The sequence below is a fragment of the Colobus angolensis genome, unplaced genomic scaffold (genome assembly GCF_000951035.1).
Source record: "Colobus angolensis palliatus isolate OR3802 unplaced genomic scaffold, Cang.pa_1.0 Scaffold35, whole genome shotgun sequence".
Lineage (NCBI taxonomy): Eukaryota > Metazoa > Chordata > Mammalia > Primates > Cercopithecidae > Colobus > Colobus angolensis.
In genome coordinates, this window is record NW_012116821.1 from 3,389,666 (window position 1) to 3,416,071 (window position 26,406).

At 40.9% G+C, this 26,406-nt stretch overlaps 1 protein-coding gene across 1 annotated transcript in view; it reads left to right on the forward strand.

Annotated features, from left to right (window-relative positions):
• The first annotated feature begins 6,992 nt into the window (after nt 1–6,992).
• The window catches only part of SNX9 (sorting nexin 9), an 82,776-nt gene continuing 63,362 nt past the window's right edge, over nt 6,993–26,406 (forward strand). The window contains exons 1-3 of the mRNA XM_011952757.1: nt 6,993–7,090; nt 12,399–12,473; nt 14,090–14,215. Coding sequence (XP_011808147.1) covers nt 7,013–7,090; nt 12,399–12,473; nt 14,090–14,215 — 279 coding nt within the window. The 5' untranslated portion in view covers nt 6,993–7,012. The remainder of the gene's footprint in view (nt 7,091–12,398; nt 12,474–14,089; nt 14,216–26,406) is intronic.

Here is a 26,406-nt window from a genome sequence, read left to right on the forward strand (position 1 = left end):
TAGCCTCAGTTCGTATTTCCTGTGGTCTAAGTACTTTCTAGAGCTGTTCTGCATGAGTGAACTAGAGAGAGGGAGTGTAGTTTGGAAGAGTATGGTACGATTTGATTTATGTATTTTAAGTATTCGGAACTTTGCTCCCCTAGAATTGTACAATTGCCTTTTGTTACACTCAGATTTAAGTTTACTCTAAGTGTTTATTTGGAATTTATAATTCTGCTCAGTGAATTTCTATTTACATTTCTGTTTGACTTGAAAATTTCCCAAACTGCTTGTCTAATTGACCATCAGCTTAACAAATTACTCTAAGTGCATTTATTGCAGAATAACAGATATAAACCTATTTTAGGAAAAAACATGTTTAAAGAACATATCAATTCACCAGTAGTTTATTCCTGAAAATTTTACATACAAAATATTTTAAAATTTTTATTCATTCTCAATTGCTGCTACCAGTTCTTTTTAGAAATTTCTTCTGTTGGGAAAAGATATTTTACTAGAACAACTGTTAAAACTTTCTTTCATCTTGACTATACTTTTGAATGGATTATTAAAGAAATTGCTTCTAAACATTTAAGGAAACTTCATTTCCTTCTTTGGAAATTTTAAGAGCAACATTCTGAGAACATAATTAATTGACCCACATCCCCTTGGAGCTTCTTACCACATACAGCTGAGTTGGACCTGCCATAGTTTAACAATTTGAATAATGACACTGGTGAAACTGTAGAAAGTGTGCTCTTTCTACAGTTGGCTCTTTGTAGAAAGTGTGCTCTTTCTACGGAAAGTGTGTGGCTTTCCAAAGACTCCCAGCAGGAAAAGATAAGGGAGAATTGGGTGATGGCTTCAGAATTCAGAAAGCTCTTAGTAGATTGGAGCAATTGGTTGAATCTAATAGCTTGAAATTTCATGGTGATAACTATAATATTCTGTATTTGGTTCAAATAACAGTGGAGTAAGCACAAGGTTGAACAAAAGCTGTGGAAATCACTGATATGCTGTAGTTCCCCTGTATGGACGGGGGATATGTTCCGAGACCTCCAGGGATGCCTGCAACCAAGGGTTGTAACAAACCTTATGTATACTATGTTTTTTCTATACATGTCTGTGACAAAGTTAATTTATAAATTAGGTACAGTAAGAGATGAACAAGAATAACTAATAGTAAAATAGAACAGTTATTGTAGTATGCCAGCAACACCACTCTTATGCATCAGGATCATGATAAGTAAAATAAGGATGACTTGAAGATGAGCACCGCCATGCCTGATAGTCAGTCTGCTAATTGGGACGGCTACTACATGACTGTCGGGTGGGCGGTGTCTGCGGTGCAGAGATGCTGGGCAAAGGGATGATTCACATACATCCCGGGTGGGATAGTGTGAGATTGCATCATGCTACTCAGAACGGCATGGACTCTAAAACTGATAATTGTTTATTTCTGGAATTTTCTATTTAATATTTTCCAACTGCATTTAATAGCAGTTAACTGAAACCGAGGAACATAAAACTGTGGAGGAGGAGGGACTACTTATATTGAAAAGCATTTATGCCTTCACCATTTAGATGAAGGACAAATACATCAATATATGTTAGCATAATAACGTTCAAGGTCTGTGAAAGTAAGTTCTGTTTCTTCTGATAATCTTAATAAGCCAAGATAAGATTGAGGAAGGCGTTAAATATTATAAAATTTTATAAGTCATGAGTGTGCTTAAGTTAAACAAGCTTGCCATTTAAAGAGGTAAACTAGTTATATATAGAAATATTACCTACTCTTTATGCAGATCTTCACTTCTCAAGGATGTCAAGTCCTCCTTTCCCTGGAATTTCTGAAGATTTACATATTTTATTTTTTAGTTATACTTTTCTGTTTTAAAGATGGGGAGCAACACTGTTGAAGATTTATTGCTTTTTTCCCAAGATGTAATTGTGATTTATATGCAGTCAGAGAGGTAGATACTTAAGAATGGGGCCTTAGCTTTTGCATTCTAACCCTCACATGAACTTTTTTCATTGCCAGGGTTTTGTGGATTTTTTTTCCTTCCTATTTGGAACTGTTTAATTCTCTGTTGTTGTTCATTTTAGGATCTAGTTTTTTTTTTTGTTTTCATTTTTGCATAATAAGTACAGGTAGTTCTTAGTTCTTATGGCCAGTTTTTTTTGTTTTTGTTTTTGTTTTGTTTTTGATTTTTGTTGTTGTTTTTTTGTTTTACCTAGAATGTTGCCTTAACAAATTCTTTGGTTTGGGGTTATTGGTTTGTATTAACTTGGACTCTCTAGATTGCAAGTGACAAGATGTGGACTCACATTAGCATGAAAGAAGATACATTGGCTCCAGTAACAGAGAAGTCTTCCATGGGGAGAATGAGTGTCAAGCTTGTCCTTCGAAGAACAGGACACTGTTTCTCTTTGTCATTCTGTGCTACATTGACTTCATTTTTCAGACAGACTTTCTCCACACCTCAGCCAGTTAGCCATTGACAACAATACCAGAGAGAAGGAGCACTGTCCCCAGCTCCCATACCGAAGAGCTCTGAGAAAGAATTCTGATTATCCAGTTTCCAAAAGGAAGGGATGTGGGGCAGACAGAGTAACAGATATGTACAACAGAGGTCAGTTAGAATGTGTATTGTCATACTCCTCTCTTCTCTCAGAAAAGGAAGTATGTGTTAAGAATGGATTATGCACATTGTGGGCAGATGTGTGCTTGCACACTTGGTATTCTAGTGTCTGGAGCATTGAATGGAGAGCTTTGAATCCATTAATGTTTATTTTACTGCTAAGTAGATTAGTAGTTAATGGAACAGATATGTGAGATTGATGTCTAGTAGCCATTCATGTCACCTGTAACACTTTTTGAAATTTCTGTTGAAGAGATTAGTTGTGGTTGACAATATGTATTGAATATATAGTTTGGAGTTATCCACTGACCAGGACTAGGTGGAAATTTAGCTCTTGGAAATAGTTGAAGAATGAGTTCTTGAAGTATAAGCTAACAGTGGAAAAGGCAGTGTGGGAAAATGGACCATTTCTTTCAAAGGCCACATGGAAAATAGACTGGCAGTTGGGGTTGAGGTCAGTCTCTCTGTCTGTTTGGATACTGTTAGTGGTAGACAAGAGGGTGAGAAGGGGAAAGTGAGAAACCAGGTGTAGGCAAAATGCAAGGATAGGAAAGAGAAAAGAAGGGTGCTGGGAGATGACACCCAAAGGCTTTCAGTTTCGTTGAAGCTTTAGTGTCTCTAGGCTGAATAGAATAGTCAATATTTTTTTTTTATTGACATGTTATACTCATTTGGAGATATGGTTATTAAATCCTTTTGTCCTCCAAAATTATTCTCGGTTCAGATTCGTAAGAAGCATCTGTTTAAATCTTAATTCAGTGTTTTAAAGAAACTTACAAGGTTTATAAACATTTTTCTGTGAGTGTCCTTGTCTGTTTTGTGCTTACAACAGGAAATCTAAGACTGGGTAACTTACAAAGAACAGAATTTATTCCTCATAATTGTGGAGGCAGGCTGTTCAAGATCTAGGTGCTGGCAGGGTAGGGCCCGGCTCTGCTTCCAAGACGGCGCCTTGAGTGCCCCCTCCTCCAGGGGAAAGGGTGTTGTGTCCTCACACAACAGAAGGACGGGTGAGAGTAAACCCACTCCCGCAAGCCCTTTTTGTAGCAGTGTTGATCCCCTCATGAGGACAAAGCCTGCGTGACCTAAACACCCCCATTTGCCACACCTCCCAACACCACTGCCTTGGGGGTTCAGTTTCAACACGAGTTTTGGAGGGTCCAAACCCTCTTAACTGTAGCAGTGAGTAAGTGCTTAGTAATATTTAAATGTGTGAGGCCGTTTCCATTTCTTTCTTTCTCACTTGTTTCACGTTCTGTTTCACTACATTCTAAGCTTAGGAAACAAGAGGCTTAGGTATTCTATTTTTGGAAACTAATTGGATTTGGCTGGATTTTTAAAAATTTCAGTAGGATTCTTGAGGACCAATAACACAACAGCGGGTTCCTCGTGCCCCCGAGTGTGGCTTTGCTGCTCCCGGGCTCCTCTCTGAGGAGTCGCTTCCATCCAGTCCATCCCCTGCCTGCGTTTCTCTCCTGTTTGTCCTCATGGCAGGAAGGATCGAGGTTGATGCAACATGTTTTTAAAAAACACCAGCCGGGCACTGTGGCTCACCCTTTAATCCCAGTATTTTGGGAGGCTGAGGTGGGCAGATCATGAGGTCAAGAGATCGAGACCATCCTGGCCAACGTGGTGAAACCCCGTCTCTACTAAAAATACAAAAATTAGCTGGGTGTGATGGTGTGTGCCTGTAATCCCAGCTCCTTGGGAGGCTGAGGCAGGAGAATTGCTTGAATCCAGGAGGCAGAGTTTGCAGTGAGCCAAGATTGGGCCACTGCACTTTAGCCTGGTGACAGAGTGAGACTGTGTCTCAAAAACAAAACGAAAACAAAAACTACCCCAGCCGGGCGTGGTGGCTCATGCCTGTAATGCCAGCACTTTGGGAGGCCAAGGTGGTTGGATCACCTGAGGTCAGGAGTTTGAGACCAGCCTGACCAACATGGTGAAACCCCATCTCTACTAAAAATAAAAAAATTAGCTGGGTATGGTGGTGGGTGCCTGTAGTCCCAGCTACTTGGGAGGCTCAGGCAGGAGAATCGCTTGAACCCTGGAGGCAGAGGTTGCAGTGAGCCCAGATGGCACCACTGCAGTCCAGCCTGGGCGACAACAGCAAAACTCAGTCGCAGGAAAAACAAAAACAAAAACAAACACCACATAACATGACAAGCAGAATTCTGTCCACCTTTGCAGCCGTGTCAGGAAGATACCTCAGCACAGCTGCTTTGTCCTTCATGATGCTCTGAGGGAGCCGCCCTGCTGGCCTGGGCGCCCTGCCATGCTCTCCACTCGGGTCCCAGCCTCCAAGGATGGAGGTGGAGGCGGGGAGCTGCTGGGATGTCTTGACTCACAGGCTCTCCCACCATTTGTTTCTTCCCAACAGTTTACTAGGAAACGTTTTAGACATGGAGAAAGGTTGGAATTGAACGCCATAGACCCACCATCTAGATTCAGTGCCTGCTTTGTCACATACTCATCCATCAATCCATCTTACTAGTTTTTAGTATTTCAAAATAGTATTTTGGCTTTTTTTTTTTTTCTTAGTCTATGACCACTAAATATGAACCTTTATTCTCATTAAACTAATTTCAGGCATCATTAAGCGAATACATAGAAAGGGCGATAGCCAACAAAAGGGCCTTTCAAGTTTCTGCCATATGGTGGGGTGTTCAGTAAATACGTTAAATTAGTGCACTGGCATTAGTCCTGTTAGACTAGCCCTGCTGCTGAACTTGAATTTGCCTTTTAGGACAAACAATTACTCTTAAACCGCATGTTTCCCAGGCGCATGTGATGCCCAGTTTATAGGATGGACTTCGGGAAGACAGTCTGTGAAAGACAATCACTTAAAATTTGAACGTGGTTTAAAAATATGTATTATATATTATAAAGGTATATATATAAAACATTTTAAACACGTACTTGGTTTTTACCACGGTGACTCTCTCTTGGGATGCACGCATAGCAGTGTTCCAAGGCATCAGTGTTTCCGGACCCTGTCTCAAGGATCCTCTTGAGGAAGAGCCTGCAAGAGCAGTCCCTCCTCACTCCAGCCAGAATAGCTTTGTCCTAGTCTGTCTTATATGAAACTAAGATTTCATTTAGGGCTGGGCACAGTGGTTCACACCTGTAACCCCAGTACTTTGAGAGGTTGAGGCAGGAACGTCACTTGAGCCCAGGAGTTCCAGACCAGCCTAGGCAACGTGGCGAAACCTTATCTCTACAAAAAATACAAAAATTAGCTGGGCACGGTGGCACGCGTCTGCAGTCCCAGCTACTGGGGAGGCTGAGGTGGGAGGATTGCTTGAGCCTGGTAGGTCAAGGCTGCAGTGAACCATGATGGCACCACTGCACTCCAACCTGGGTGAAGAGTGAAACTCTGTCTGGAAAACTAAAGAAAGAAAAGCTTTTATTTTAAGGAAACGTTTTAAAATCATGGCTGTTAGGTAACTTGACCAGCACACACTGCCCTATGTAAGTCTTGGTATGGTGAAAGAGTACCCAGATCACATTTCTGAGTTAATGTGGCTAAAGATGCTGTATTATCATTCTTATTAGATAAGGAGCAGTGAACATTTTAATAGCAAGAGATTCTTCTGAAGATGTGTGAATCTTAGATGTGTGTGCATGTGTGTATGCCTCTCTCTTCAGTTTCTGAGAGTCAGTGTTCCTAGAATGAATAGTTTGTGTATTTCCACTCTTACCTCCTAAGAGGAAGAGCATAATCTGTTGTTGTTATTGTTGTTGTTAATGAAATAGGTGGGGGTTTTTTGTTTTTTGTTTTTTTGTTTTGTTTTTATAAGAGACAGCAGGGTCTCACTCTGTCACGCAGGCTAGAGTGCAGTGGCATGATCCCAGCTCACTGTAACTTTGACCTCCTGGGCTCAAGCAATCCTCCTGCCTCAGTCTTTTGAGTAGCTGATGCTACAGGTGCTGGCTACGATGCCCAGCTAATTTTTCTTTAATTTTTTGGTAGAGATGGAATCTCACTTTATTGCCCAGGCTGGTCTCGAACTCCTGGCCTCAAGCAATCCTCCTGCTCTTTAGTCTCCCAAGTAGCTAGGATTGCAGGTGTGAGCTGTTGCACTCAACCAAAATAGGTATATTTTGAGTAACTTTTTTAGGGCTGATCTCTAAATGCAGTGTGGGCAGCTGCCAGAAACCTTCCCTGCCTCCGGAACAGAACAGGGCTATCGCCGTTGGTGTTACTCTTCCTCACAGTAGAGCAGATGAATCATTTTGGTAATGTCTTCGTTTCTTCCAGAACAGCCTCAGCCACTGTCATGTTCGTACCAGCGTGCTTAGAAAGTGAACTGTGCACCTTTTGTGTTTTTACTGCTCCGTCTATGCTTGTAACATCCTCTTTTCCTCTCCACTCCTGATAGGCTCGGGTTATGTATGATTTTGCTGCTGAACCTGGAAATAATGAACTGACAGTTAATGAAGGAGAAATCATCACAATCACAAATCCGGTAAGAGAACTGTACATTCAAATCTGATTGTCCCATGTGGACTTACTTTTAAGATTTTATTTTTTTGTAAGTTAATCATTCAAACCCACGTGGTTTTTTTCCTGTTGCTTATGAAGTATTGATGGTGAAGTAAGAAGCTATTATATAAATATAGAAATAAAATTCCCTAAAGACAGCTATGTATGTAATTGAGTTTATTAGGTCTGCTTATTTTGTATCTTCCTTGATATGTTTATCTTACCTTTTAGGTACCCCATAATTGTCCTGGAATGTAGTTCAGTGTGTTTACCCCTAGCACGATAATACTGTGTCTCTAGAATAAGTAAAAGATGATGGTGATTTTCCTAAATGTCTTAACTGATTGATCCTATCATCATTTTTCTATGCTCTTTTCCTAAATCAGATTAGATTGCCAGAAAGCAATATACTTAGACCAGCTCCAGCGGAGTTAGCTCAGCTCCCAGTGGAGTTCCCTTTGCTGAATTACAAGATATTGCCTCAGCTTTTATTCGAACAAGAAGCAACTATATATACAAAAAGCATTTCTGCATCTTTACAAAACCCTGTTTGATCTTGTGTACATACACATACACACATGCATCTTCAAGGTACACTCATGTATACATATGTACACATACATAAACACACTCTTCAGATGTGTGTGTGTCTCTGCTTATATAACTAGGTTTATTATGCCTCCCTGATAAGCATCTATGTGAACTCTTATCTCAGGTTCTTTCTCCTGGAGATTGGGCACATTTTGTTTCATGAAATAAAATCTTCATAGACTGTTGGATTTCTGTTATGGTCTGTGTTGTCAGGAAGCTTAGAGGCAAACTATTCATTTTTTGTCCAATCTTTGCCCAAGATTCTGTTACAGTTTTTTCCATTATTTCTGTGTGATACTTGTCTCATTACATTTAATTGTCCTTTTTACATGTAACTTTTTGTAACTGTTCTTAAAATATGTAGCAAAATTATGAGATAAACATCATTTGAAATAATGTTGCAACAAAAATTGTATCAATTAATAGTATTTCATTGCAGGTTCATATAGAGGGAGAAGGAACAAAAGCAGATAGGGAGAATTCATCTTTGTAAACTGAGTAAAACTTGAACCTGTCATTACCCTTTCTTCACCTGGCTGATTTCGTGACACTGCCCTGTGCATCCCTCTCCTTGGTCCACGCCTCCGCCTCTGGACCCCCCACTGCAACATGTCTCTTCTGTGTCCTCTCCCTCGTGACTGTCACTCACATACTTAATATGTGTGCAGTCCTGGGAGAGGTACCCTGGAGATACAAAGATAGGAAACCTAGCCCTTGCCCTGTGCTCCCGGTTTTCCAGAGAGGTCTGCATGCCAGTGTTTCTTACTAAATGTAACCAGAAGAGAGCTTGTTGTGTCTGCACTGTAGAACATGTTGGATCCCACACCCCTCTCCCCAGCCTTGCTGGCTGTCCTCTTGTGTCCCTCCCCTCTCTGCCTTGCAAGTGTTGGGATTCCCACGTCTTTCCATCTTTAGCCCATTTCCTTATACTGTGCGGTCTCAGATTTTTGTATTGCTGTCTCTGTGCTGATGACTTTAAACCTGTATCTGCAGCTTCCCCATGTGGCTCCAGCCTCAGAGGGGGTCTTCCAGCTGTGTCCCAGACACCTTCACTTAGTTTTTTCACAAGCACTTCAAACTGACCACGTCAAGACTCAGCTCATCACTCATGCGACGCTCAGTCTACTCCTACTTCTCTGTATTTCTATTGTGGCGCCTTTCCATTCAGTGAACCAAGACTAAGTCACTTAAAGCCATTGGTTTCTCTCCGTAAAGTTTTACTCCGTTCAGCCTCTCCTCTCCACCCAGCGCTTCCTGCCAGCACCCTGAGCTGAGCTCGCATCCTCTTGTCTGGACCATGCATCTTCTTCACTGGCCTCTCCCTCAAACCCAGGGTCTGTCTAAACGGCCAGTGTGGCCGAGTCATTCCTCTCTGGCAGCATTCTGTCAGCTGCAGGTGTGTGAGACACCCCACCATGGGCCCCATCAGACCTCACCAACCTTTCCCTGTGCACGTGCACAGGCACACACACGCACCCATGTACGTACTCTCACACGCACTCTCTCACGTTCTTGTGCATACCCCACACACACACTTGCACACACCCTTATGCGTGCACATGCACACACATGCACTCATACCCTTGCACCCTCGTACACCTCTCATGCTGTCATACACTTTTACATACTCTCTCATATATGCACTTTTACACACACATACCCTCTCACGCTCACCTGCTCTCACACACACCCACAGTTGCATGCTTTCACACATACCCACACTCGCATGCTCTCACACATAGGCAGCACTCACACGTGTGAGCACATACACACCTCTTCACTCACACACCCATGCTCATGCTGTCACACATACACATACACACACGTGCGAGCACACACACACCCCCTCACTCTCACCTGCCCTCATGCACACCCACACTCATGCTCTCAACACGTACACATACGCACTCACACGTGTGAGCACACCGCCCATTCACCTGCTTTCATGCACACCCACACTCATGCTCTCACACAAGCAGTCACACGTGCAAGCACACACACACCCCTCAGACATTCTTACCTGCTCTCTCACATCCCCATGCTCACGCTCTCACATTTGCACTCACACGTGTGAGCACACACACACGCCTTCTCTCTCACCTGCGCTCACACTCACACTCTCATGCTCTCAGATGCAGCACTCACCCGTGCGAGTGCACGCACTCTTCAGACACTCTCACCTGCTCTCACACATACCCACACTTTCATGCTCTCACACAGATGCAGCACTCACACGTGCAAGTGCATGCACACCCCTCAGACACTCTCACCTGCTCTCACACACATGCACACTTTCATGCTGTCACACAGATGCAGCACTCACCTGTGCGAGCGCACACACCCCTCAGACACTCTCACCTGCTCTCACACACCCACACTCTCCTCACACAGATGCAGCACTCACCCGTGCAAGCACGCACATGCCCCTCAGACACGCTCACCTGCTTTCATGCACACGCACACTCACGTGCTCTCGCACAGAACTCCTGTGAAAGGAGAGAGTGAGGACTATGGCAGTGCAAAGATCAAGGAAGGAGAATGAGGAACGGCAGAATTAATAGTAGTTTCTGAATAGTGAGCATATTTAGAAAACATACTTTATATGTCTTGGATTAAAAAAAGAATGGGCCGCATGCAGTGGCTCACGCCTGTAATCCCAGCACTTTTGGAGGCCAAGGCGGGTGTATCACTTTGAGCTCAGCGGTTCAAGACTAACCTGAGTAACATGGCAAAACCTCATCTCTACAAAAAATACAAAAATTTAGCCAGGTGTAGTAGTGCGCACCTGTAATCCCATCTACTTGGGAGACTGAGGTGGGAGGGTCACTCGAGCCCAGGAGTTCGAGACTGCAGTGAGCCAAGATTGCACCACTGCACATCAACTTGGGAGACAAAATGAGACACTGTCTCAATAAAAAAGAAAAAACACTGGTTAGTAAAAGATTATGTAGTAATTTTGTATAATATGCTACGTGTACATGTTCTCATTCATAGGTGGGAACTGAACAGTGAAAACACTTGGACACAGGAAACGGAACATCACACACTGGGGCCTGTCATGGAGTGGGAGGATGGGGGAGGGAAAGCATTAGGAGATATACCTAATGTAAATGACAAGTTAATGGGTGCAGCACTCTAACATGACACATGTATACATGTGTAACAAACCTGCACGTTGTGCACGTGTACCCTAGAACTTAAAGTATAATAATAATTTTAAAAAATTTAAAAAATGCTAGATGTGTATAAGTTAAATAGATTCAGTTTTAATCATGGCAGAGATTAAAGATTCTTAAGTCTTACTAACCTTTTTTTTTTTTTTTTTTTTTTTTTTTTTTTTTTTTTTTTTTTTTTTTTTTTTTTTTTTTGTCTTTTTTGCAGACAGGGTCTCACCCTGTCACCCAGGCTGGGATGAGGTGGCGTGATCTTGGCTCACTGTAACCTCTGCCTCCTGGGTTTAAGCAATTCTGATGCTGCAGCCTCCCCAGTAGCTGGGATTACAGGTGTGAGCCACCGTACCTGGCCTCATCTAATTTTTTTATTGAAGTATTTCAGTTTTCTTGGTAAAACAGTATTGTTCTCAAGTTGCTATTGTGGTCAGAAAGTGACAAAGTTGTGGCTTAAAGTGATTTTTTAAGAGAATGTGATTATTCAGATTCAGATAATTATTAACTAATAAGGGCATTATTTTAAAACTTTAAAAACTCTTAGTATGTTAAGATGAGAAAGTAGGACTTGCCACTTAACATTGCTAATAATTAATAATATTAATTTTAACATTAATAGCTTAATATTTAGATAAAGTTTCTTCCAAGGATAGCAACTTTTATTCTGACTAAAAGTTACAATTTCTCCTTTGATCATAGAGTGAAATGGCAATCCTGGTATATAGAGTTCTACTTTATTACTTAGTTTATTAATATTATTTATCCAGGAGAACTAAGAAACCATGAATCAGTTCACTTTTTCTGCATAACAATCCTAAAACTTAGTAGTTTAACCCCATAACCGTTTGTTACTGCTCAGGAATCTACAAGTCAGCTGGATGGTTCTCCTGAGCGGCGCAGCATGTGTCTGCAGTCACTGGACCCTGCTGGGGACTGACTGGTCTAAGCTAGCCTCACTCATGATTCTGACAGTTCTCTAGGTTGGCTGGCTTTGGATGGGGCAACAGGGAAACTGGGTCTCTGTCATCATCTAGCAACCCACATTCATTCATATAGTGGCTTGGGTGCCAGAAGAGCCAGCTGAAGTGTGCAGAAGCCCTTGAGGCAAGTTCTGGATTCCCTGGAGGATTTCCACCTGATCGTGTTGACCAGTGAGGTGGCAGAGGGCAGATTCCAAGCCTGGGGTGCGCATCCCACCGCTTCACATTCAGAGCTGCAAGCTGCTTTTATCATCTGCCACAGACCAGTACACAGACAAGACGCGGGTCATCTAATCATCAGCTGTTTTCAGTCTTTCATCACTTATTATTGAAGTTTGATTTTTCTTGTTTTTAGGTTACATCATTTTCTGAAGTAAAGAGAAGGCTTAAGAATTTAAGATTTTGAACAGTGTTCTCTAGGAATAAAAAGCTTAATGTTAATTACTTTTTTTGTGTATAACAATTCCTCCACACAAAATTTCTCCAGGAAATCTCAACTCTAATCTTTTTCTTTTTGTTTTTTGTTTTTTGGTTTTTTTTGGTGACTTATTAGGATGTAGGTGGAGGATGGCTGGAAGGAAGAAACATCAAAGGAGAACGAGGGCTGGTTCCTACGGATTATGTTGAAGTAAGAGTTTCCTGTCATTCATTCATTAGAGCTCATTCTTTGTCAGCATCTTTTTATGAATTATCAACTTTCAGGAAGTCAGCAACTTTTTGTAAAATAAAATTTCCATTGTAAATATAATAAATGTTAACTATATAAAATATGGAAAGTACATTGAAATAGAACTAAGAAAAATATTACCTGTAGATCCAAGCTCCAAAGAATGACTATAAATATTTAGATTAAGTTTCTTCCAGGGATAGCAACTTTTAATTAGTCTGAATAGACGTTAATGTTTTTCCTTTGCTAATATTGCTGCCATCTATAATACTGTTTATTGTACAATGAATTCACAGTTAAATAGATTTTTTTAAGTGTGTATCTCAGTTCCTTCTCCCATTCCCATGGACAGAGGGGTGTCTTGGGTGAGCTGCTGTGGGGATCTCCTGGGTAGAGCTGTTAGGTCGGGTACCCAGGAGAGCAACACAACAGCCTGGGCTGGCCCTGCCTGGGACTCCCCCAGCTGAGCCAACCGCCTGGCGCCCCCTGCTGGTTGTCTTTCGGTCGCTCCAAACCGAGCATGTGCAGCTTCTTGGTAAGCTTGTCTTTCATGTTGGGTGACAGAAAAAAGCGAAGGTTTCCTGATGCCCTGTGAATACAACTGGAGCTAGATCAAGAGTAAAGGTATCTTTGGTTCACCTCCAGGAGACCTGGGACCTGGCTGCAGAGTGATATCGAAGGCCATCTTTCTGTTCTTGATAGACAGTGAGGGGTGGGGAGTCGTGACCCCTCAGAGAATCTGATGCAGTCTCTAGGCTTTCCCTCAGCAACATGCACACACCACAGCCTTTTCCATACAACTTCAAACCCCTGTTCACAGACCCCTGGCCTCAGTCCATAGGTCTTATGTTGAAGTCTTGTTTTACTTGTATGCACTTTGCATCCAGGAGCCTACAAATTGACAAGATTGAGAAAAATCTGAGGATTTAAGTTGATACTGGCAGTAATTAGATTTTCTAGGATTCTGCTTATAGAAAGGACTAGTGATTACAGATATTCTTGGGTTTGCTTACCTTTTAAGAATATAAAAACCCCTCTGTTAGAAGTAGATCCTGCAGGCAGAAAATCAGTAAGGACGTGGTTGAACTCAGCACCATCAATAAATTGATGTCCACTTGTGGATGTCTATAGACTGCTTCATCAGACCACAGCCACATACACATTCTTCTCAAGCTTACATGGAACATTCTCCAAGACAGACCACATATTCTGAGCCATAAAACATACCTCAACATGTTTGAAAGAAATCATGCAGTGTCTGCCCTGAGACGACAATGGAATCACACTGGAAATCAAAACAGAAAGATAGATGGAAGATCTCTAAAGATTGAACAACCCACTTCTAAATAATGCATGGATCAAAGAGGAAATCACGAGAAATTAAAAAATAGTTTGAACTAAATGAAAATGAAAATACAACCCATCAAAATATGAGTATGCAGCGAAAGCAGTGCTCAGAGAGAAATTTGTAGCATTGAAGAATATAAACGCTTTTTGACACTTCTTGCTTGCCCTCATCAGACTCCCTGAAGTGACCCTAATGCATGAAAATAATTGTGCCTCTTTCTACTATTCAGATTTTACCCAGAGATGGAAAAGATCAATTTTCTTGTGGAAATTCAGTGGCTGACCAAGCCTTCCTTGATTCTCTCTCAGCCAGCACAGCTCAGGCCAGTTCGTCGGCTGCCAGCAACAATCACCAGGTACGTCTCACTTCCTCCTTCTGGATGTGGCTGGCTTTACTGAAAGCAGAACATATTTGTGAAAGCTTGTGATGCATTATAGCTATTGCTATCCCCCAAAAGCATAAACAAAGTCGCTTTTAGGTTGTTATGTGGCATTTCTGTTGGGTACTAACAAAGAACTCACCTGTTAAGCCTGATAATGACTGTTTGCAAAATTTATTATAAGAGAAAAGGTAGGGTGTTAATTGAGGGTTGCTTTGAGAAGTCTGTCATGATATGAACACAGACCCCAGAAACTGCAAATACCCTCTTAGATAAAGTCATGGAAAGAAGAGGAAGAAAAGGAGGGTCTTTGTTGAGGAGGTCAGTGTCAGAGCCTCAGCCTGGATCAGGAAATGGATTCACTGGCCCTGGAATGCTGCTTACACTCTCAGAGCTGGAGGCCTTCATCCTGCAAATAGAAGCAATGCATGTGAAAGTGTACCAGATCCAGGCACCCAGCACTTGGTACTCTTACTGTATTGCTTCCAGGAAACTTAGAATAGTGGGATAACTTGAGAAGAATACAAGGAAATTTTACATTAATTTTAATTAAAATTTGACTAGGTGAATTTTTCTATTTCATTTATTGCCAAATGATGACACAGAGTAAATGACAAGAAGAAAATTAAGAAGATAGATATCAAAATGTTGTTGCTGCTGGGCACAGTATCTCACGCCTGTAATCCCAACACTTTGGGAGGCCAAGGCAGGTGGATTGCTTGAGCGCTGGAGTTTGAGACCAGGCTGGGCAACACAGTGAAATCCCATCTCCACACGTTAAAAAAAAAAAAGTTAAAAAAAAAGAATTAAAATATTGTTACTGCTTACATCTTTAGAAATGAATGGGCCTTAGGACATGTTATTTGTTGATTTTTTTTTAACTACATAAAAGATTTTATATTCTATCAGGCCTAATAATCATATCACTTACAATTATTTGCTTATAGAATATCTGTTTATTAGCCAGGCGCAGTGGCTCACGCCTGTAATCCCACCAGCACTTTGGGAGGCCGAGGCAGGTGGATCACCTGAGGTCAGGAGTTTGAGACCATCCTGGCCAACATGGTGAAACCCCATCTCTACTGAAAATACAAAAATTAGCTAGGTGTGGTGGCAGACACCTGTAATCCAAGCTGCTCGGAGAGCTGAAGCAGGAGAATCACTTGAAGCTGGGAGGCGGCCACTGCAGTGAGCCGAGATCGTGCCACTGTACTCCAGCCTGGGCGACAGAGTGAGAATCCATCTCAAAAGAGAAAGAATATCTGTCAATTGACCTTGCAAGTGAGTTTATCTAAGTTTATCACCATATACCAACTGCAGGTTTTATACATTTCAAAACAGCTTTTTGTAGACATTCTGAATTATAAATTAGACTCAGATATTTAAAATTTGCAGGCAAGGTGATCACAGTAATTGAAGAACACTTTTCTATATTTTATCATTCTGTACTACTTGAGAACGTTGGCCAGGTAAGGGTTACTCAGTGTGAAACATGAATAGTAGTTATACCTCACTTGAAGTTTTCCCAGGGGTTCTCAGCCTGAGCCTCATTGCTATTTGAGGCCCCACACCCTTTCCTAATGGGACCCGTCCTGGGCACTGCAGGATATTGAGCAGCCTTCCTAGCTTCTCCCTGCCAGGTGCCAGTCACATGCCCACCGCCTCGGTTGTGACAACCAAAAATGTCTCCAGATACAGCCAAGTTACCTAGGAGCAAAGCCAAGCCAGTTGAGATTCACTGAATTACACAAAAGCACCCATGAGATGGGTTTGCATTAATAAAGGACAACGTTTTAAATAAGAGAATTGTAATGAGGTGATCATAGAATAAGTGAGGCAAACAAAAAATAGAAATATTTATCTTATTTTAATTCGAGGGACTGACCATCTATTATCTCAAGATAGGTGGAAGCAGTTTAGCTAATGAAAATAAATTAAAACTCAGATTTAAGTAATGTTCTGTTAGGAAATATATTCCTTGGTTTACTTGTAGTTTAATATAAAATGGTATAAGTCTAAAATTTGTTTCATCTAGGTTATTTAGCAGGTAATAAAACCAAAAAAAAAAAAAAAGGCAGGGGGTGGGGAATCCAGTCTAACATTGAATCTAATCAGATCCTTTGAAAGCAAAGAAAAATGAACTGAAACTAGAATTAGTAAAATGCAGAAAGCATAGACATCGTTAGAGCATTTGAATTTAACTTAAATCAAGTAAAAATATTTTAACAGCTATCTCTGCCCTCTGTTATCTGAGATATGAGAACAATTTAGGCCAAAATTTGGGTACATTTTATAAATATCATGAAAGATGTCACAAGTAGGAAAGCAAATGACCATTATTAATTGGTAGCTTTTTAAACATTTTCCTATCAGGTTTGCCCATTGCTTTCATTTTCTGAACGCGGGTAGGAAAATGCGTGCTCTGAGGTATGCTGCTTGGGAGGCTCCGATTGCCTGTTCCGGCACATGCTCTCTCCTAGGGTCGATTTTGTTTTGACAGCCGGACCTCGGAGAAGCTGGGCCTCTCTCCCGCCCAACAAGCCTGAGGGCACATCCCTTCTCAGGCTTGCATCTCTTCAGCTTGGCACACTCTGCCAACTTCTGAGCCAGTGTCTCTTTACTCGTCTTAACATCAGTTCGTTTAAATTTGACTCTCTTCCCACACAAGCAACTTGAAGCCTCATATTCAGTTGGTTATCCAATTTCCTGAGTGTTGTATTTTTCTTTAAGTCATATCTTTTTAAAGATCCCTTTGAATAACTTATTTCGGGCCTGCTACGCTTTCCTTGACTTTGTATTCTTCATCTGTGCTGCATTTCAGAGTAACTAGTTCGTGAATGTGTAATCTGCTATGTAAGATAGCACTTTCTTTTGGTTTTTCTTGAAACTCCTAGTTTCAGGTTGCTTGGGGACCCTTTGATCCTAGATTCTTACTGCGTAGTCTCAGGTAAGCAGAGTGCTGGTGTCAGGGCAGTGTTGATGCATCCAGGATGCTGACCTGCTGTGATTGCTTTCCTCCTTTAATGGTGAGAAAACGCTTTATCAGCTCAAACGTAGTCCAACTGAGTTTAAATTAGAATTGTCACTGTGAAAGGAATATGATAAGTTGTTCTTTAAATGGACTGAAACAGTTTGATTTGGAAAATTATAAAGCTATTTATTGAAGTACTTGGAGAAAATAATAGCATATTTTTATGGCCTTGGAATATGGAAACCCTTTTCTTATTTTTATTTTTTTTTTGAGACAGAGTCTTGCTGGGTCGCCCAGGCACTGGAGTGCAGTGGTGCGATCTCAGCTTGCTGCAACCTCCGCCTCCTCCTGGGTTCAAGTGATTCTCCTGCCTCAGCTTCCCAAGTAGCTGGGACTACAGGTGCCTGCCACCATGCCTGGATAATTTTTGTATTTTTAGTAGAGACAGGATTTCACCATATTGACCAGGCTGATCACGAACTCCTGACCTTGTGATCCGCCTGCTTCAGCCTCCCGATTGCATCCGGCCTATGGAAGCCCTTTCTGAGGCTGACGACACAAAGTCTAGTAGCCATTAAGGAGATAATTGATACATTTAAGTAAACAAGTAGTATTAAATTAGGAAAAATACTTCTGACTTGTGACAGATACAGGCTAATTCCATTCATATATGTATATTCTTGCCAATCTGTAAGAAAAAGATGAATTCAGAAGAAATAGGTAAAGGGTATAGACAGGCCGTTCGTTGGGAGGACAAACTAGTAGGTAATAAACTTGGGAAAGTGTTCATTTTGAGATTCTTCTATCAAACTAGCAGAGAATGAAAACATTTTAAAACCTAGTGTCATAAAGGTGTGGTCAGATAGGCAGTGTCATACAAAGCGAGGGAAAGGATAGAGTGATGAAGCTTTTCAGGGCCAGTTTGGTAATGTATATGAGTATTTACAATGCATATCTCTAAGGCCCAGCAGTTCTGAGTTCCTCCTGCAGATCTGCTCACAGAACACAGGTTTCTGGGCAAGAACATTTCCTACGGCATTGTTTGTAACAGCAGAAAACCGGAATGTAAATGTCTGTCAGCAGGGGACTGGTCAGATGAACCATAGGCAGCCACGCGGTGGAAAGTTTCTCTTAGGGAGAGTGAGGGTAGATTTAGATGTACAGATTGAGATATATGATTTTTTTTAAGAAGGCACCTCAGTATGGGTAATGTTATCTTGTGTGTAAATGCACACACATACACACACACCGTAGATGCAAAGTGTGTAGAAAATTTATTGAAGGATACCCAAGAACTGAATCAAACTCTTGTCATGTTCTTATTCAAATACAGATTTTATATTACTCAGATGAGGACAACTGTTTTATTACCTTTGAAAAGAAAGCATAGTTTTTAGTGGTTAATAGTAGTTTGATTATTAGTTATTTATCGGTTATTTTCCAGTTTCAAGAATATTTCACCTTAGTGGCTGAACTGCTAGAATGAATGGCCCAGCTGATGGGAATGAATCTCAGTTGTTAAAAATCTCTACTCGTGTGTGTGCTAGTCTTGTTTTTCATCCAGTTATTGTTGTTTAGATTACATCATTGCCATGATTCTGAAAAGGTCTCAGTATGGATCTTAAACTCTCAGATTACTGCTTTAGAGTACTTGCTTTTGAGAACTTAATAGAAAATTTGTTTTGTACTTTTCTAGAAAATGAGAACAATGAGTTTTAAATGTTACTTAAAAGTTCTGTAAACCTAGATGTCTTATCTGAAGGTTTTCTACTTGAGAGGTTTGCTTTCTGTCTTCTTCAAACACTAGAAAGATGTGTATACTTGGAATAAAGCTGCTTTTCTTTTGATGAGAGCCCTTCTGGCCTCTGTCACATGCTGTCCCTGGCATCTCTCTGTTTTTCTGTTTCACAGTTTCACACCCCACCAGACCCCAGGTAAGTGGTGTGGTGGGAAGCATGTAAGCTTTGCTGTTTGATCCAGGCTTGCCAGTCCGGCTCCACTGTGTAAGAATTGTGGCTTTGGCATAAGACCTGCCTCCTGAATTGTCAGTGGATTAGGTCACCAATATAAAGTAGTGCTGGACACATGGAAGACATTTCATAAATATTTTCCTTCTTTTCCCACTTCTTCCCTCTTTTAAAAGGGTGTCTTCAATCTACTTACCCTTTTGTGTTCCAACCTCTCTCACTATTCTACCCTTTCTAATCGTGTAGATTCCCTTATGAAGCGTCTCTCTAATCTTGAATTTTCTCTTTGATTTGCCCAATTTCTAGCTTTTTGTTGAACAGTTCTATCAGCATGTCTCCTCTGTATCTGAAATTCATCTTCAACAGGATCACTTATTTCCCACAAAACTAGTTTCTCTTCCTGACTTTCCTGTTTCTGTTTCTCTGAAATGTTACTTCTTTCTGTGCCCTCTTTTTATTCTGCTTTAAAACCCTAACCGAGTGCCGTCGTGAGCCACTGTTATTGAGAGGCGTGCTCTGCATCCTTGAGATGTGGAAAGAGAAGGAACTGATTGAGATCCATTGTTCTAACAGATTTCCTGTCTTTTCTCTCCTCCTTAAGAGGCAACCTAGCTTGGTGTCAAGGCAGTGAGCTCAGGAGCCAGACTGTGTGGATTTTAATCCCAGATCTCACACATCCTGTGTGAATCAGGGTAAGCTGCTTAGCATCTCTGTGCCTCATCTGTAAAACCTCATAGGATTGTTGGAAAGAGTAAATGAAAAGAGTTCTAAAGTATTTAGAAGAGTACACAGTACTTAGTAGTGGTTTGATAATTGTTAATTATAGTTCATCTCATGTACCACTGCTTCTGAAACAAGACATTAAGGACAGGCACACTTCATTTTATTGCCCTTTACTTTATTGCACTTAGCCGGGCGCGGTGGCTCACGCCTGTAATCCCAGCACTTTGGGAGGCCGAGGCAGGCAGATCACGAGGTCAGGAGATCGAGACCATCCTGTCTACTAAAAATACAAAAAATTAGCCGGGCGTGGTGGTGCGTGCCTGTAGTCTCAGCTACTCGGAGGCTGAGGCAGGAGAATGGCATGAACCCAGGAGGTGGAGCTTGCAGTGAGCCGAGATGGTGCCACTGCACTCCAGCCTGAGCGACAAAGCGAGACTCCATCTCAAAAAAAAAAAAAAAAAAAAAAACTTTATTGCACTTGACAGGTAATGCGTTTTTTTACAGATCAAAAGTTTTTGGCACCCCCTGCGTTGAGCAAGTCTGTGGGCGCCATTTTGTCAATAGCACGTACTCACTTGGTGTCTCTGCTTCACATTTTGTTAATCCTTACAATGTTTCATACTTGTTCATTATTATTGTATCTGTTTTAGTGACCCGTGATGAGTGGTCTTTGATGGTACTGTTGTGATTGTTTTGAGGCACCACAGTGGCGAGCTTAATTGACATGTTTTATGTGTTCCAGCTGTTCCACCCACCAGCCATTCCCTCGTCTTTCTCCCTCTCCTTGGGCCTCCCTCTTCTCTGAGACACAACAGTAGTTCAGTTAACCAATTAATAACCCTGCAGTGGCCTCTGAGTGTTTCAGTGAAAGGAAGAGTCACATTTCTCTCACTTTCAATCAAGAGCTAGAAATCATTGAACTTAGTGAAGAAGGCTTGTCAAAAGCTGAAACAGGCCAACAGCCAAGTCCTCTTGAGCCAAATACTTAGCCAAGTTGTGAATGCAAAGGAAAAGTTCTTGAAGGAACCTCAAAGTAGTAGTCCAGTGAACACTTGAATGATAAAGTGAAACAGCCTTATTGTCGATAAGGAGAAGGTTTGAGTGGTCTGGATAGAAGATCAAACCAGGCACAACATTCCCTTAAGCCAAAGCCTAATGCAGAGCAAGGTCCTAACTCTTCAATTCTGTGAAGGCTGAGAGAGGTGAGGAAGCTGCAGAAGAAAAGTTAGAAGCTGGCAGAGCTTGGTTCATGAGGCTTAAAGAAAGAAGCTGTCTTCATAATATAAAAGTGCACGGTGAAGCATGCAAGTGCTGCTGTAGAAGCAGTTATCCAGAAGATCTAGCAAAGATTATTGATGATGGTGCTGCACTAAACAACAGATTTTCAGAGCAGATGAAACAGCCTTCTATTATTGGCAGAAGATGCCGTCTTAGGACTTGCACAGCTGGAGAGGGGAAGCCAGTGCCTGCTTCAGAGTTTCAAAGAACAGGCTGACTCTCTTAGAAGGAGCTACTGCGGCTGGTAACTTTGTTGAAACCAGTGCTGAAAATCCTAAGGGCCCTTAAAATTATGTGAAGTCTACTTTGTGTTCTGTAAATTGAATAGCAAAGCCTGGATGACAGCACATCTGTTTGCAATATGATTTACTGAATATATCAAGCCCACTGTTAAGACCAACTGCTGAGAAAAAAAGATTTCTTTCAAAATATTACTGCTCATTGACAACGCCCTTGGTCACCTGAGAGCACTGTTGGAGATGTACATGAAGACTGATGTTACCATGCCTGTTAACACAGCACTTATTCGACAGCCCATGGATTGAGGAGTAATTTTGACTTCTAAGTCTTATAAGAAATACATTTTGCAAGTCTATGGCTGCCATAAATAGTGATTCCTCTGGTGGATCCAGGCAAAGTACATTGAAAACCTTCTGAAAAGGATTCATCATTCTGGATGCCAAGAGGAACATTCATGATGGATGGAAGAAGGTCAAAATATCAACATTAACAGGAGTTTGGAAGAAGTAGATTCCAACCCTCATAGAAGATGTTAGTGGAGGAAGTAACTGCAGATGTGGTAGAAATAGTAAGAGAACTAGAAATAGAAGTGAAGCCTGAAGAGGTGACTGAATTGCTTCAACCTCTTGATAAAACTTTTGCTTCTTATGAATGAGCAAAGAAAGTGGTTTCCTGAGATGGAATCTATTCCTGGTGAGGATGCTATGAACATTGTTGAAATGACAACAAACTTAGTAGATAAAATAGCAGGAGGGTTTGAGAGAATTGATTCCAGTTTTGAAAGAAGTTCTACTGTGGGCAAAATGCTATCAAACAGTATCACATGCTACAGAGAAATCTTTCATGAAAGGAAGAGTCAGTTGACGTGGCAGACTTCATTGTCTTGTTTTAAGAAGTTGCTATAGCCACCCCAACCTTCAGCAACCACCACCCTGATCAGTCAGCAGCCGTGAACATCAAAACAAGAGCCTCACCTTAGCAAAAAGGGTGCAGCTTGACTAATGGAAGGCTCAAATGATCGTTAGCAATTTTTAGCAATAAAGGATTTTTAATTGAGATATGTATATTTTTTACACATAATGCTATTGCACACTTATACAGTATAGTGTAAACATAACTGTTATGTACACTGGGGAACCAGAAAAATGCACATGACTCAGTTTAGTGTGATGGACTGGAACTAAACCCTCAGCATTGCTGACGTATGCTTTTATGTCATCTCTTAAGTTTAAGAAACTTCAGAGGCTTCTCTGTTGCCTTCTGGAACAATCATTTTTTACATGTCAGCAGGGCTATCCCAGGAGAAGGTCTCTGTGTATCAGAGTTATGCAAACATATGCTGAACAGTTCATGGTAGGGAAATTGTAGAAGAAATTCATCTGAATTTGAGGTTGAGGTACTTTTCCAAGCTCAGTTATATTTCTGTGATGCCTCAGTGTGGCTACTCATCATCACCTTATCTTTAAGTTATGTATTTGTCTCCAGGCAAACTGATGATTCTCCAAATATGTCCCATGCTGTTTCACCTTTTATTTGTACCTTTGGCTTGCTCTTCTAAGAATAATAGAGTGACTCCTTCCATCTTTCAGACGCCCATCGCTTCAGGTTCAGCTCAAATACCATGTCTTCTATAAAACCTTTCATTTTCTATTTTACTTCTCTGGATTCCCTTAGCACAATTTGTGACTCTTATTACAAATTATATTGCTTATTTGTAAGTTGTTAAGCTTGATAAGCAAAGAATTTGTCTTTTTTTCTATTCCCAGTGACCTATAAGAGACTTTATACTATAATACTCTGTTCTTGTTTGAATAATTTTTTCTCAGATATAAATATTAAATATATAAATATAAAAAAGATACTTTACAATGTAAGATATGAAGAGACTTACAGATTTCCTGAATCCCTGCCTTGGAGAAGTTTGTGTTCTTAACACTGACCACAGGACTAGGAGCTGTCCCATCACTGGCCTGTCATTCTCCCATCTGACGGGCTACCCAACCAAAAGCAGAAAGATTCTCTTACAGAAAATCCTCTGGCATTGTTATTTTTTTAAAACAGTTTGGATATTAAACAAATGCTTGAAGTTAAGTAGTATTTAAGGATATAACATTTTTCTATTCAGAGATTGTCCATGTAATTATATTTGTTACAAAGAAATTTTTATTGGTTACAGGATGAGGAAGGCAATGGTAATTTTATGTTGGAACTACATTTTGCTTTCTTAATTCTCGAAAGTCTATATTTAGGCCATTTTAGGTCTTTTTTTGTAGTCCATTTAAAAATAAATTGATAAAGCTTCACAAAGGTTCAGTATTAGATGTGCTTATATTTTCATTAACTCACATAAGTCTTATGCCTTAGACATCTCATAATTGCTTATTGAGACTTTCTCTTTACAGAACTTTATTGAAAAGGTTCTCTCCATCTCTTCACTCTCACTCCCACCCCCTGTATGAATTCTTTTTAGTTGGTAATAGGGCTTTTTAAGGAAGATCGTATACCAGTGTTAGAGGATGTATGGACATCTTCTTCAAAACTGCATGAGGCTGCCAATACCAACCTTCTGTGCTTTATCACAGATCCCTGACATCTATAAGACAGCTTTGTTCATCTCAGGAACCTTTCAAAAATACATGCTGGTGAAGTTTATTATGTAGGGTCGTTTTTGTTTGTTTTGTCTAACTGGAAACAGACTATTAAAGCAAAGTCTTTTTTTTTTAACCTTAAAACTGCGGTGCTGAAGGACCAGCCAGCATTGTTATACATCCATCCTGTCATCAGAACAGGGTAAAAGCTTATTTCACATGGACTTCTCTTAGGTCTGTCTGGAAGCAAACTGTTTGCTAATTGTAGTGCCATCCTATTCTGTACTCAAAGCTGCCTATTTTAGGACTTTGAGCTATCCGAATAAGTAGACTCTCTAAGCTAATACAAATATCCATTTACTTTAAGGAAACTTTTGTTGTTTTAATTCTCTTTGTTTAAAAAATAAACACCTGGGCGGGGCGCAGTGGCTCACACCTGTAATCCCAGCACTTTGGGAGGCCGAGGCGGGTGGATCACGAGATCAGGAGATCGAGACCATCCTGGCTAACACAGTGAAACCCCGTCTCTACTGAAAATACAAAAAATTAGCCGGGCGTGGTGGTGGGCACCTGTAGTCTCAGCTACTCGGGAGGCTGAGGCAGGAGAATGGCATGAACCCAGGAGGCAGAGCTTGCAAGTGAGCCCAGATCGCACCACTGCACTCCAGCCTGGACGACAGAGCGAGACTCCGTCTCAAAAAAAATAAATAAATAAATAAATAAATAAATAAATAAATGAACACCTGAAATTGACATCTGTAGGTTCAGAATGTGACTTAACAAAGAATTTGTTAAATAATTTCACCTCTTTTGGTAATTCCCAATCAGTAATATTGATATGACTGGCTCTAAATAGACTGAGTCTGTTGTTGTGATCTACTTTCATTTTTAAAACAATGTGCAAGTTTTGTGTTCCATCAGTGGTTTTCTAACGTCAGTACAGGTTCATCTGTAGAATTAGATGATGTCCTTTGAGCCAAGGATCTATAAAGAACGAAACGGGAAACCTGTCAAATTCTTCCATATTTTGAGCTAAGGTGGTTAATTTTTTTTGTGTAAGAGAATATTGTCACCTCTTCAGGCCCTTTTAAGGAAAAGAGTTAAATTTTTGTCAGAAATTCTGGTTGAGATGTTCTCCGGTTTAAGAATCAGATATTATTTGCTTTCTATTCCTACTTCCTAACACAGTTGCATATGTTATAGTCATAAGATGGGCCGTGGCACGACAGGCCAGGTGACATCATCACAGGCGCTGTGGAAGGATGTGACAGGCACAGTGAGGAATTCCTTATGTGGTGATAGGCGGACCCCTGAATGCCTCCAGGGCCCCATCCCAAGATCATAACATAGAGAGTAGTTAGCCTGTGATTGGGAACTCCTCTTAACTGGTGGACTTACCAGATGGGATGATATGTATTGACCTGTGGTGGACGTTTGGTGTCTACTGGAAGGAATTAGGTGGGCCATAAGAGCTGCGACCACTCACAGTATGTTTTGAGCTTTCATATACCCTTTGTACACATTTGGTAGAAAGCCAAACAGAAAGCAACTTTAAGTAAATGTAAGTTACCATTTTCATTAATTCTGAAACCCAGCCCTCCTGCAAGGCCTGATGTGGTTACGGTGCAGACAGATAGAAGTCGTGGTGCCATTGCCCATCTCTGCCACGCCACATTTGCTATTCTCATGGTCTCTGCAGTGAGAGCCCTTCCTCTTAGGCCATGTCTTAGCTGCTTACTAGGAAACCAGTGAACTGAGTCAGGTCTAACCATGTCATCCAAACAAGCCCCTGCCCTACTTTCTGCATGTTGTTGTCAGAAGTAAGGGTTTGTTTCTTACTGGTCCCAGTTCCCCAGGGATGTCATATTAGGAGCAGAATACAACAACATAAAAAAATATAGCAAAACCAGAAACTACTATTTTTGTGGTCAGCAGTTGCTAATTAGCATCCTGTCTTTAAAAACAGTGAGTAAAGTAACCTATTATTTTATTATTACAGAAGCTGTACATATGCATTGTAGAAAATTCAGACTACCAGAAAGAAAAGTATCCCATTTCCACAGTCAGTACTCTTTACACTAGGTGTCTGTCTTATTTTCTCTGTGTGAACATGGGTATACACACAAGATATAAATTGTATATAAATGGTAATGGTTTACCACCAGTTGGTAATCCTTGCCAGAATCAGTAATGTTACTCCTTCCACACTTACTGAGCTGGTTTCATCTAGAAAGTAGGACTTTCCTGTATCAGCTGGAGCTAGTTAATTATGTCTAATTTCAATTTCGAATTCAGGATAGATGGCTAATTCCACCTCTCCTTAATTGCCAGGTTTCAAAGTAAGAAGTTGTTTTATAGCTACTACAAATAGTGACCAGTGAAGAAAGCATTCCTGTCTTT